The 13,444-nt window shown below is 47.2% G+C and overlaps 1 protein-coding gene across 1 annotated transcript in view; it reads right to left on the bottom strand.

Moving 5' to 3' along the window:
• Positions 1 to 2,985: 2,985 nt before the first annotated feature.
• LOC108859354 (uncharacterized) overlaps positions 2,986 to 13,444 on the bottom strand; it is a 22,712-nt gene continuing 12,253 nt past the window's right edge. Inside the window, exon 2 of the mRNA XM_057011151.1 lies at positions 2,986 to 3,222. Coding sequence (XP_056867131.1) covers positions 3,117 to 3,222 — 106 coding nt within the window. The 3' untranslated portion in view covers positions 2,986 to 3,116. The remainder of the gene's footprint in view (positions 3,223 to 13,444) is intronic.

Here is a 13,444-nt window from a genome sequence, read left to right as displayed (position 1 = left end):
ATCAATTTTTGAATATATGTATATTTTTAATCAATTTTGATATAAATCAATTTTACATTATTTTTATTTGAATTATGTATATAAAGTTTAAATTTTGTTTTATGATTATTTTAAACAAAAATATTTTTATGTAATTAGATTGGATCATTTACATATATTTTAAAGTTGGTTCAAATAGATAGTTTCTTATAGTATAATAGACTTCCGATTTTTCTTAATAACTTAAGCCTATTATTTTTTTTTTAATATAATGATATTTATGTTTCCAAATAACAATATATTTCTTTTTATATTGCTATCCATGTTTCCAAAAAAATCCCAAATGTATTTAGGTAATTAGATTGAGTCTTCATATATTTTAAAACTGGCTCAAATAGATAGTTTCTCATAATATAATGGACTTCCAATATTTATTAATAATGTATGCTCATTACTTTTTTTTTAATATGGTGCTATTCATGTTTTCAAACAACATTATACTCCTTTTTATATTATTATTCATGTTTTCAAACAAATTTCAAATGTACTTCAGTTAATAATATAGATAGATATCATCAACTGCGAAACTAACATATACCGATTTCTTACGACATTTCAAAGACTTCATGTGGCAGAAAGAAAAAAAAGTTGACTCACATCAAATTTTTCTGTAAGATTTCTAAGAAACGATCAAATTTCTACAGAGTATCAATCAGTTGCCAAATTAATCTTATTATCTGGTAAAAAATCGCAAATTTACCCAAATTTACAAAATTAATCTAATAATTTAGAAATGAAGACTTCTCGAGAAGTCTGCCAATTACAAAATAAGCATACTTCTTGAGAAGTCTTTATTCATTAATTGTAATTGAAAAAATAACCTAGAGGAGATGTTTTGAGAAATCTGATGTGAGTTAATTTTTTAAGAAGTCTTTTCTATTAATCTTAGTAAGCTTCTATTTTCTGTAAATTTGAAACGAATTTTGAAGATTTTTTGTTCATTTATATGTGTTTATCTATTTTGGACCTCCTGATTGATTTTATATCTTTTATTATATATAGTGATGATGTTAGCAATATTTTTGTTTATTTATGTATCTAGTGAATGAGAGCAATAAGAGTAGACTTCTCAAACTTTCAAGATGATGTTTTATGTTTGCTAATGTGTTTAATGTAATTTTATACGGATTGTTCAGTTACAAAATTTTACTATATAAGTCTAATACAAAAATACTTTGTTAAAATGTTAGATGTTTAATTAACTTGTGTATTTTAATATAAATTTGTGTGTAAAACTATAACTTATTAGTATTATTATTATTTTTCTAAACACAACTTATTAGTATTATTATCATCCAAATTATACAAAATTAATAAGGAAACAAAACCTAAGCCTTACCATTTTTTTGAACACAAATTTCATTCAACTGAAAAGCTAGTACAATGTAGAATAGGCCGTACGTGGAGCGTTTTTTTGCCAGAGAGTCCGCAATCATATTCTGAGATCTATGTATGTAAGAAAACATAGACGAGATAAAAAAACAAGGATAGAGACTCGATATCAGTGAGAACTCCGTAAAGCTCCACCGGATATGACTTCGAGTTGATAGCTCTAATGAGCTCTTAGGAGTCATTTCGAAACCAGACTTTGGAGAGAAGATTGCGCTTTTCCAACATGAGAGCTTCACGCAATGCTAGTGCTTCGGCCATGAGGGGTGAGGAGACGCTGAGAAGTGATTTGTAGCTGCATTCCTTTGTGATCGATCGGTGTCAAAAAACCATTCTAATCCAGCTGCTTTTGTTTCCTTTGACCATGCTGCATCAGTATTGTAGGATATGTAGAGAGGGTGGGGATAGGTTTGATCCACTGTCGAGAGTAGCTGTCCTCGGGGACGTGGAGCTTCCTGTTGTGCTAATTGCAATTCCCGTGCTGCAGTGAGAGCCTTAGTAACAGTAGTGATTGCAGATGTTCAGCGATTTTCGAAGATCAGGTTGTCTAGTATGGTCCAGAGAAACCAAAAGATCCAGGGTGCTATGTTAGCGCTTATGCCAGCGGGTGTACAACCATAGTTGTAATAAATAATTTACATTTAACATGAAGATATATACATCAGTTCCTCGATTTTCACCCTCTCTAACACAAGATAACTTTTAGACACAAAATTTCTTAATTCGTTGAGTTGATTTTTCTGACACTGTGAATGCATTATCCGAAAACAAGTTTATGAAGCTGAGTTAGAAGTTGAGGTGAGATCGCGTTGCCAATAACTCAGTCCAATAAGCTTGCTGTGCTCAGACAAGCTTTCTACAGGCATATAACCTTCCTGATCGTTATCTACTTCCAAGGTTTCCGTGGTGTATTGCTCGTGAGGCCAGGAGCTTGCGAGATCAAAAATGTTTTAGAACATCTCCAATACGTTACTTTATTTTTCTTTCTAAGCGTTATTTATATAATAAAACGGTTTTAAATGTTGTGAATCTTTACCAAATATAGAATAACATATTGTTCATATATTGTATTTTTAAGCTAATTTTTTTCTTAAAAAATAACTTTTCATTTTTATATATTTTCATTTTTACCAAAATAAAATTATGTAGTATAGTTTCACATTTAAATACTATGTTTAGTACATTGTTTATTTTTAATTATGTGTTGTAATAAATTTTATTTTTAAAATAATCGTTTAATTTTATAAATAGTGTAATTGTGGTAATAGCTATATAATAAAATAAAAAGTAAAATTTACTATTTTAAAAGTTATGAATTGTATAATAAATTAATAAATAATTAGAAAATATATATTTAAAATATTCTTTTTAGACTAGAAAATAGAGATAGCTATTGAAATAACTCTATTTTGAATACTCTACTTTTAAAGTAAAAGATACATGGCAACCATCGGAGATGGTTTTAGACCACCAATCTGCTCTTCACTTTCACTACATCTTGCAGGTACTACAAGACAAGTTGTGTATAAAACCTATTGTTTACAAATGACCAAACACTTTCTCTTGAATATGTTTCGTTGATGAAAGAACTATTACATATGAATCAATGTCCTAAAATAATAATAATTAAAAAAACGACTGAAACAGATGAACTCTTGTTTTGTAATGTAAAGCAAAACAGTTTTTCCTCAATCTTCATTTATGCTTTCTAAGTGCGGTCTCCAAACACCGATGCGTCCCTTTCTCCGATCTCTTTGAGTCGCGACTTTCTCCGACAATATCTCCGTCAAGTACCTATTGTTGGGGATGGATTGGCACCATCCACAAGGCCCAGCGAATAGGAGGCCCATTACTACCATTCAAAGGATGACCGGCTCGGAGACGGCTTCTGACGAGCCGCGACTCGGCTCGAGACCTCTATAGCTGAACGACGAGAAGCCGATGGAAACGATCAGGCGGCTCGGGCCGAGCAGTCTTCTCGACTGGGCCTTTAAGCCAAAAGGCCCATAACGAAGGGGACGGATTAGGTCAAAGCCAACCGACCTAGGAGACTATATAAGGAGTTGAGGACAGGAAAGAAAGGCATCACTACACAGACAGACAGACTAGCGGCTAGATTAGGGTTTCCTTTATTCTCTTTGTATCTCGCCGCTCTCTTGTACTTCCGGCTAGGATCTCACCGAGCATCGACTAGCCGGCTTTCTTACTCTTGTACCCTCGTTATTCCGACTCTAATAAAACGTCTCTGTTCACCCCACTCTTGAGTTCTTTTACTTTCTATTGACCAAACTCACCTTAAACAATTGGCGCCCACCGTGGGGCCGATCAGAGTAACGTTTCTTAGCCTAGTATGACGATTGGTGACTCGAACCCCGGCTCTTCCGGCGAAGCGACCGAGCTTACGCCTCCGCCTCCTCCTCCTCTTCTCTCGTCGGACTTCATGAGCTCCGTGATGGCTCGCCTCGCGCATCAAGAAGAAGTCCAGAAAACGACGAATGAGCAGCTCGCTGCTCTCGTGGCTGCCCTCACTGCTCCCGCTGGACCGACGAACCGTTCCCAGCCCGTCTGCCGGCATCTCTTCCCTCCGACGCCGGCAGAAGACCGCGCTGTGGACGAATCTGACCCTAACGGTCCTCCCGCCGTACACCCTACTCCGACGACTGCAGATCCGACGACGATTCGCGAGATCGCCGAGCTCAAACTCAGCCTTCAGCAAATGAGCTCGCAGATTCACCAAGCGACGAGCGCAGCCCCTCAGATCGACAGCGTCATCGCCTCTACTTCGCGCTCGCCCTTCGCTAGCGAGCTAACCAGGGTCCAGCTCCGTAAGATAGAAAAGCTCCGTCTTCCCGAGTACAAACCCGGAGGCGACCCCGTCGAACACCTGACAGCCTTCAACATAGCTATGGCCAGAGCTCGCCTTTCCGACGAAGAGAAGGACGCAGGATACTGTCAGCTCTTCGTCGAAACACTCAACGAGCAAGCGCTAACCTGGTTCTCACAGCTCAGCGAGAACTCGATTCGCAGTTTCCGAGACCTATCAGCCGTTTTCCTCAAGACTTACATCATGTTTACCAAGCGAGCAGCAACCGCTTCCAGCCTGTGGAATATGGCGCAAACAAAAGACCAAAGCCTTAAGGACTACATGGAAAAGTTCAAAACGATCGTTTCCCGAGTCGACGTCCCTGATCACATTGCTATCGACGCTTTGATGAACACTCTCCTCGTCAACTCGAAGTTTCGTAAAGACCTGTATTCCAACCCCACGACTTCGCTCCCCGATGCTATTGCCCGGTCTCACAATTTCATCCGAATGGAAGAAGACACCAAGGCAATAATTCGGAAACAGAACGCTGCCAAGCCGGTTGCAGCCAAAAGTGCAGGAGCTCGGCCAGAGCCACGCCAGCACGCGCCAGCTGATAACGGCGGCAAAAAAGGAGGTCTCCTCTACGTCGTGGACGAGAACAATGCCCCTGTCTCAACCATGGTCATGCACGATAAAAAGTGGAATGTTTATCAGCGAGAGACCGACTCTCCAGATGCGTCCCCCAGTACCCCTAGTGCTGGTGTCGTGGCTAAAGTCGATTCGGCTCCAGGACCGACCAGAACTCCCATCGATCTCACGAAGCATTGCAAGTATCACGACGTGAAGGGACACGACACGACCGAGTGCAAATCTCTCTACGCCCAGTTCCTCTCCTCGATCGAAAGCGGAGACTACAAGATCCAGCCGCCAAAACCCAAACCAAAAGGAGAAAACAGCTGGAGCAGGAACAAAGACAAGAAAGCCCAGCGCAAATCGCAAGGCAAAAACCGTAAAAACGACAAACAGTCGAAGGACGCTGAGAAGGCCACCCGAGAAACCGATGATGACGACGACTCGGCGGACGACGATCAGCCTGCCAATCGCCAGCGCATTGAAGTGATACGTGTCCAGCCTCAAGGAAGGAACGAACCAGGATCCTCGTCGGACGAGGACGACGATATGGAGACCCCAGACGACTCTTTGGATCTTCGGTCCTTCCTCGAGCAAAAGTCTCAATCCACTACCGAGGAAACGCCAGTCTCTTCTGATCTCCGCCGACAGATCGACTCGAGTCGCGCCGCGAAAGCTTTGGCACAAGACTCCTCCCAAAGGCAGCCCGCCGACAAGCCGAACCGCGATTTGCGAGACAAACTCAACGCGAAGATCGGCGACCTGCGGACAACCCTTAACCGCAAGAAAAGGGATACTGCTGAAACAAGTAGCGACCTTCGCGATGTGCTCCGCGCAAAGCGAGCACAAACTCGTCCCCGGATAAACGTCATTATGGGTGGATCACCTCCCTGCGGCGACTCAGTTAGAGCAGTCAAAGACCACCGAAGGCAAGCTACTACTTCCCAACGGTGGCCCCAGAAGCAAATAGACGATCAGCCGATTACCTTTTCGTCTGACGATACACTCGGCGTGCACCTCCCTCACAACGATCCTTTGCTCGTCGTGCTCGGCGTCGACAAGTACGACGTCACAAAAGTACTTATCGATACCGGGAGTTCGGTCGATATCATCTTTCGCGAAACTCTCGTGAAGATGGGAATTGACCTCAACGACGTCAAGCCTTCTACTCGGACTCTGACAGGATTCAACGGCTCGTCAGAAGTGATCGCAGGCACGATCCGCCTCTCGGTTCACGCATGCGGAGTCACTCGGACGGTCAAATTTTCTGTGGTCGGCTCCAAAGCCCCTTACCACGTTATACTCGGCACCCCATGGCTGCACTCAATGCGAGCAATCGCATCAACGTATCATCAGTGTGTTAAGTTCCCAGGATCAGACGGATCAATCAAAACTCTGAAGGGTGATCAGCAAGCCGCGCGAGATCTCCTGATCGCCACGGTTAAAATTCAGCGCTCCCAATCACTCGTCAACTCGGTCTCTCCTCCCACGAGCAAAGTCTGCCCGCAAAAGGAGGAGGTGCTCGAGGTACCAGTCGACGAGTCGGATCCGAGCAAATCAGTCCGAGTAGGCGCATTTCTGCCCGACGAAATGCAGCAGAAGATTCTCGAGTTCCTTAAGCAAAACCTATCCACATTCGCCTGGACAATGTCTGATATGAAGGGAATCGATCCAGCTATCACGACCCACGAGCTCAATGTTGATCCCAACTTCAAACCCATCCGGCAGAAGAGAAGAAAGTTGGGACCAGAGCGATCCAAAGCAGTCGCAGAAGAAGTCGAGCGTCTACTCGGTGCCGGCTCAATCACTGAAGTTCGTTACCCGGAATGGCTAGCCAACCCGGTGGTCGTCAAGAAGAAGAACGGTAAATGGCGCATCTGCGTCGATTTTACCGACCTCAACAAAGCATGTCCTAAGGACAGCTACCCGTTGCCTAGCATCGATCGCCTAGTCGAATCGACGGCCGGCAACGAGATGCTGACGTTCATGGACGCCTTCTCGGGCTATAACCAGATCCTGATGCACCCAGACGACCGGGAGAAAACCGCTTTCATCACTGACCGGGGAACTTATTGTTATAAGGTGATGCCATTCGGGTTGAAAAACGCCGGGGCAACCTACCAGAGGCTCGTTAACAGGATGTTCGCCGACCAGTTAGGGAAAACAATGGAAGTTTATATCGACGATATGCTCGTCAAATCCCTCCGAGCCGACGACCATCTAGCACACTTGAAGGAGTGTTTCGCCATCCTAAACAAGTACGGGATGAAGTTGAATCCCGCAAAGTGCACGTTTGGCGTCTCCTCGGGCGAATTCCTTGGTTACATCGTCACGCAACGAGGAATAGAGGCTAACCCGAAACAGATCTCGGCAGTCCTGAACCTCCCCAGTCCGAGAAACTGCCGCGAAGTTCAGAGACTAACAGGACGCATCGCCGCCCTTAATCGTTTTATCTCCCGATCTACCGACAAGTGTCTTCCTTTCTATGATCTCCTCCGAGGGAACAAGAAGTTCATCTGGGATGATAAATGCGAGGACGCGTTCGTTCAACTCAAGCAATACCTGACAACTCCTCCCGTCTTGGCCAAGCCGGACGTAGGAGACGTTTTGTCTCTCTATATCGCCGTCTCCTCGGCAGCCGTCAGCAGTGTTTTGATCAAGGAGGATCGCGGCGAGCAGCGTCCGATTTTTTACACGAGCAGACGCATGACCGGCCCGGAAACCAGGTACCCAACCCTTGAGAAGCTGGCGCTGGCCGTCGTCGACTCCGCGAGGAAATTACGACCCTACTTCCAGTCACACTCTATCGAAGTTCTGACCGACCAACCGCTCCGCACTGTCCTGCAAAATCCCAACAGAGCCGGCCGGCTGACCAAGTGGGCAATCGAACTGAGCGAGCTTGACATTACATACAAATGTCGAACAGCCGCCAAATCTCAAGTCCTCGCCGACTTCCTTGTCGAGCTCACGCCGGATCTTGCACAAGATCTCGACGTCCCGAGCCCCAATTGGATTCTTCATGTCGACGGATCATCGACGAGTAAAGGATCCGGTGCTGGGGTCCAGCTTCAGTCGCCAACAGGAGAACTCATCCGCCAGTCTTTCAGTTTCGGCTTCCCGGCTTCTAACAACGAAGCAGAGTATGAATCGTTGATCGCCGGGCTTCGTCTCGCCCGAGCCGTCAAAGCCAAACGCTTGAGTGCTTATTGCGACTCGCAGCTCGTCGCCAGCCAGTTTAGCGGCGACTACGATGCTCGCAATGATAGAATGGATGCGTATCTTCGAGTGGTTCAAGAGCTCGCTAGGGAATTCGATTTCTTCGAACTCACCAAGGTTCCTCGCGGAGAGAACGTTTGCGCCGATGCCCTAGCCGCACTCGGGAGCAAACTCCACGATCAGGTCAAAAGGACGATACCCATACATCGGATTGACCGACCAAGCATTGATCCCTCCTCCGACGAAAGCTCTCCCATCGCTCCAATCTTTGCAACAACTCGACGATCCACCACCGATCAAACCGAAACTGAGACACCGGATCAAGCCGACACTGAGATGCTCGATCGTGACGACACCCCAGTCGATTGGCGAGTCGAGTTCCTGGATTATCTCCTACGAGAAGAACTGCCAAAAGATAAGTGGGCAGCGAGACGCCTGAAGAGACGCAGCGCCCACTATGTCATCATGAACGACGAACTTCACCGAGTAACCGCGAACAAGGTTCTCTTAAAGTGCATCCAGGGCGATGAAGTACGCCGAGTAATGGCTGAAACTCACGACGGAGCAGGAGGAAACCACTCGGGAGGCCGAGCACTCGCCCTTAAGGTTCGAAGCTTGGGATTCTTTTGGCCGTCTATGAACACTGACTGCGAGGCATACGCTCGTCGGTGCGACAAATGCCAGCGTCACGCTCCGAGCATCCACAGTCCCACTGAGCTGTTGCGGACATCTGCTGCCCCTTATCCGTTCATGAGGTGGGGGATGGACATCATCGGGCCAATGCCGACCTCGCGCCAACGTCGTTTCATCCTGGTCCTCACTGATTACTTCACCAAATGGATTGAAGCCGAAGCGTTCTCTCAGGTGACGGACAAGGAAGTCCGCACCTTCGTCTGGAAGAACATCATTTGCCGTCACGGTTTGCCGTACGAGATCATAACGGACAATGGCTCTCAGTTCATGTCCGGAAACTTCAAAGAGTTCTGCAACAAGTGGAATATCCGTCTAAGCCCTTCGACTCCTCGTTACCCGCAAGGAAACGGACAGGCGGAATCTTCCAACAAGATTATCATCGATGGTATCAAGAAGCGACTCGACCTAAAGAAAGGCCATTGGGCCGACGAGCTGGACGGCGTCCTCTGGTCACACCGAACGACTCCCCGCGGTGCGACCAAATCCACCCCTTTCTCTCTTGCCTATGGGATGGAAGCAATGGCCCCCGCCGAAGTTAACGTGACAAGTCTTCGGCGCGCCAAGATGCCGCAGTTCGTCGAGCTTAATCAAGATATGCTCCTCGATGCCCTCGATGAACTCGAGGAAAAACGAGATCAAGCGCTTCTTCGGATCCAAAATTACCAGAACCAGATCGAGAGCTACTATAATAAGAAGGTAAAAGCGCGCCCTCTCGAGCTCGGCGATCTCGTCCTCCGAAAAGTCTTCGACAACACAAAGGAGCTCAACGCTGGCAAGCTAGGGACCAATTGGGAAGGACCTTACAAGATCACCCGAGTCGTTCGACCAGGCGTCTACCGACTCGAGACTTCCCGCGGAGAGGCAGTTCCACGAGCCTGGAACTCTATGCATCTTCGCCTCTTCTACCAATAGATTCGTCTCATCTTTTTCTCCGAGCGAATGACCAACAGGTCACTGTTCGCGAAAAAAAAAAAAAAAAAAAAAAAAAAAAAAAAAAAAAAAAAAAAAAAAAAAAAAAAACCGAGTAGATGCACCTAACCGTCACTTCTACTCGTCCGAGTGAATGCGCTACTACAGCCACTTTCACTCGGTCAAACGAACTACGAAAGGCTTGATCCTCATCCGAGGTACGTAGGCATCCCTTCACAGGGTCCAGCCCCAACCAAAACAAAGTCCAAACTTTTTTAGAATGACTAACGGTCACCTTTCCCCGAACAAACGATGCCAGCCCCTTCGTCAAGCGGAGCACGAGCACTCGCCCAGCAAAATCGGCTGAGCCTTGATCAGGTATCAGCCGAAGGGAATAACAGCCTTGCGTCACCTGTGCGTCGTGCACTGACCGGCTATCCAATGGAAATTTCAGACCAAGTCTGATCGAAGAACGACGGTTTGGCCGACCAATAGTTCTCTCGATCACTGCAATGCGTCTCGAAACCTTTTCCTCGGCAATTCAGTAGAACGATTAGAGTCTCTTTGTATTTACTTGAACGTTAGACTTGTAAAAGCTTCGTTGAATAAATAAGAATGCGAACGAACGACTCTCTAATCACTCTTCTATCTGAAAGGAGGGAACTCGCTGGCAAATGCGAGCAACCATCCGGACTATTTCGTTTCTCGGTTATGGACAAGTGAAAAACGATTTATATACTTCTAAGTTAAACGACTTACGAAATATATAAAGAAACACTTGTCTGATAAAAACCAAAAGAAAATAATTCATACATCAAAGGCTTAAGCCGAGAAACGAGGTCTTAAACAACAAAAGGCCTTAGCCGAGAAAAGGAAATAGTTTTAAAGGCACAAGCGCCAAAAGTCAGATACAACAAACATCGAATACTAATCCAAGGCAGGAAGATCCTCCTCGGGATGTTCTTCGCTCGCGCCAGAGTCCGCCCCCTCGAGATGTCCTTCACTCGCGCCAGAATCCGCATCCTCGAATGACGGCGAGTCGGAGATATTGACCGGCGTGTTGGAGATCGGTTCGTCGGGAGCTGACTTGTTCGTCTCCTCAGCCACGGAAGGGTCCTTAAGGGCAACTTCTTGACCCGGGAGAACAGCATCAGGGCGAGCTGGCGACTGAACGGTGTCGAGAAGGCTCTTCGACGGCTCTTCGGATCGATCCCCTGGTGCTCTGAGGGAGTGCGAAGCGTCTTGGCGGCCTCGGAGTCGAGCAAGTCCATGTTCGACCCAAATTTGTCGATTTTATCCATCATCTCCTGGATAACGAACCTCGACTCGAGCACGAGAGGAGATAAAGAAAGGTCCTTCTCGAGAAGATCATCTACGATCAAACGCTTCACCTCCGCATCATAATGCCTCTCTTGCCCGGCGTAGATATCAATATCTCCCTGAGAGATGTTTTTACCTGCCGCTTTCATCCCTTCAAGGCAACGTCTCATCCCCCGAGCCTGGCCGAGCATGCATCTCGCATCCTCAAAGTTATCACGACGGGACTCCCGATCCTGGATCCTCTGGAAGCGAACGGCGGCTTTCCCATGCATCGCCGCCATTACTCGGATCCGTTCGTGAGTAACCTCATAGCGGCGCGACTCTCGGAGACGATCCATCTCCTTGGAATGCTCTAAGGCAGCAGCCGCCTTCTCTTCCTCGAGGGTCTTCTTCTCGTTTGCCAGCTTGGTTTTCTCTTTCTCGAGCGCTTTAACCAACTCCCGGGCTCGCTTCAGCTCCTTGTTCATAGCCGCCTCTTTCTGGGAGAGTTCATCCCTCATGGCCGCTTCTGCAATAACCGCTTCGTCCTTCTTCTTCAGCATGACCTCTAAGGCGACAGTCGCCTCCTTGGTGTTGCGCCGTTGCCTATCAATCACACCATAGGTCCTCTTCAGCTCTTTGTCGTATATGCGGACGACCTCGTTCCAGTCACCTTGGCTCTGCAACACATCAAAGAAAGAGTTGGGATAGGACGACCAAATGAGAAGAAAGACGAGAAACGAATGCGATGCAGAAACTATACTTACCTTAACCGAGGAACCGGCAGCAGCGGTGTACTCGTCTTGGAAAACTAAGTCCTTGACGAGTGGGAGATGCTCCCTACTTCCCCGGACTTGGCGGACGAAACGAGCGCAATCTCTCTCGTTACAAACGAGAGGAGTGTCCCGCTTGAAAATGAAGTCCACTTTATCCGGGCAAAACCCCTGCAGGTTCTTCGGCACAGCCTTACCCTCCTGAGCCTTCGGAGAGGACCTGTTCGATCCCCGGGCATCTTCACGAACCGCCGCTTGGGGAGGGAAACGGCAGTAGTCGGAGCCTCCACGGTTTCCTTCTCCGTATTGGGCGCTATCTCGTGCCCCGAGGATTCGCCGGCACTCTTCTTATTATTCTTTTTTCGACTTCTTCTTCACCTTAGAAGAAGTCCCCTGAAGACCACCATCGAGAGACGGATCCGGGAGAACGTCATCTCGAGAATTGTTGCTAGGCTCCAAGGCCTGGAGCTCACCTCTCTCCACAGAGGAAGGCCGAACCTCAACGGGATCCTTGCGCGCCCGCTTCTTCTCCGATCCGGCGCCCCACCGGTGGAAGTCTCCTCGGCTTGCTTCTCCTCGGAAGAAACGCCTTCCCTCTCCTTCCTCTTGCTCCCCGACTTTCTCACGAGCTGAGCCCCGTCCGACTCAGTCGCTCTCGGCTCTCCCGGGATCAGAGGAGTTTGCGTTAGAGCTTTGGTCCGGTTCCACGAACCCGAGTTGCTTCCCAACCACCAAACTTAGATCCGGCAATTCCCTCATAGCTCTGGCTCGGTTAATTTCAATCTGCTCGGCTTGGTGAACAAGTTGATTCTCTTCGACTTTTTGGTGATGAGAGGAACGGTGTCCGAACGCCAAACCTCTGCAAAGACAAAAGAAAGCGACTTAGGATCCCTGAGGAAACCGAGCAAAAGAAGAGAAAGAGAAACTTACGCCGCTTGATCCGATCAATCGACCTACGAATCCTCTGTACGAGAAGTTCTCCCAAAAATCCTGTTTCTGGGACGCGATAATCCGAGCACTCTCCAAGAAATCTTCCTCGTACTCCGCGGTATTCGAGTGAGGAACTGTCAAAACAAGAGAAAAAGAGATGGTCAGGAGTCTGAAACAGTAAAAGATTAAAGAACATTCAATACCAAATCATTGTTCCAAAGAACACGGTAACCGGTCTTCAGCGGCTCCTCGAAAGCCGAGCGATCGGACTTAACATAGAAGTACGATCGCTGCCAGTCGTTCGTCTTGGTCGGATAGCCCGTTACCACATTATAGTTCGGGCGTATCTTCAGTGATAACAGGCCTCGATTAATCTTCACCGAGACCAGCTCCTCAAATGCTCGGACGCTGAGAGCAGCGCCAGCTTCCGCCCCAATCACCATCAGCGCAACTGCTAGACGCCAAGCGCCATTCAAGAATTGGCTCAAAGCGACTCCTCGGCGCATCGTGTAGGCGGTGACGAGTCGAGGAATCGGAAACCATAGTTTCGTGTCCTTTTCGAAGTACGACTCGTATACGCACTGATACCCTTCGGGGGGGACCACGGCCTTTGGGTCTTTGACGGGATTATGAATGTAATCCGGTCGCCTTGCCTCTCTTCAGCAGCTTCGTCACCGACTCGAATGTGGATCGCGTCGGTAAACGTTCCTCCAGTCTTGCCCCTCAACTACAGGGGGACGAGCTCGCGACGGATCGAGTC

Source organism: Raphanus sativus, chromosome 5 (assembly GCF_000801105.2).
Source record: "Raphanus sativus cultivar WK10039 chromosome 5, ASM80110v3, whole genome shotgun sequence".
Taxonomy (NCBI): domain Eukaryota; kingdom Viridiplantae; phylum Streptophyta; class Magnoliopsida; order Brassicales; family Brassicaceae; genus Raphanus; species Raphanus sativus.
The sequence above is the reverse complement of the archived record's forward strand: the minus strand, read 5'-3'. Positions and strand labels throughout refer to the sequence as shown.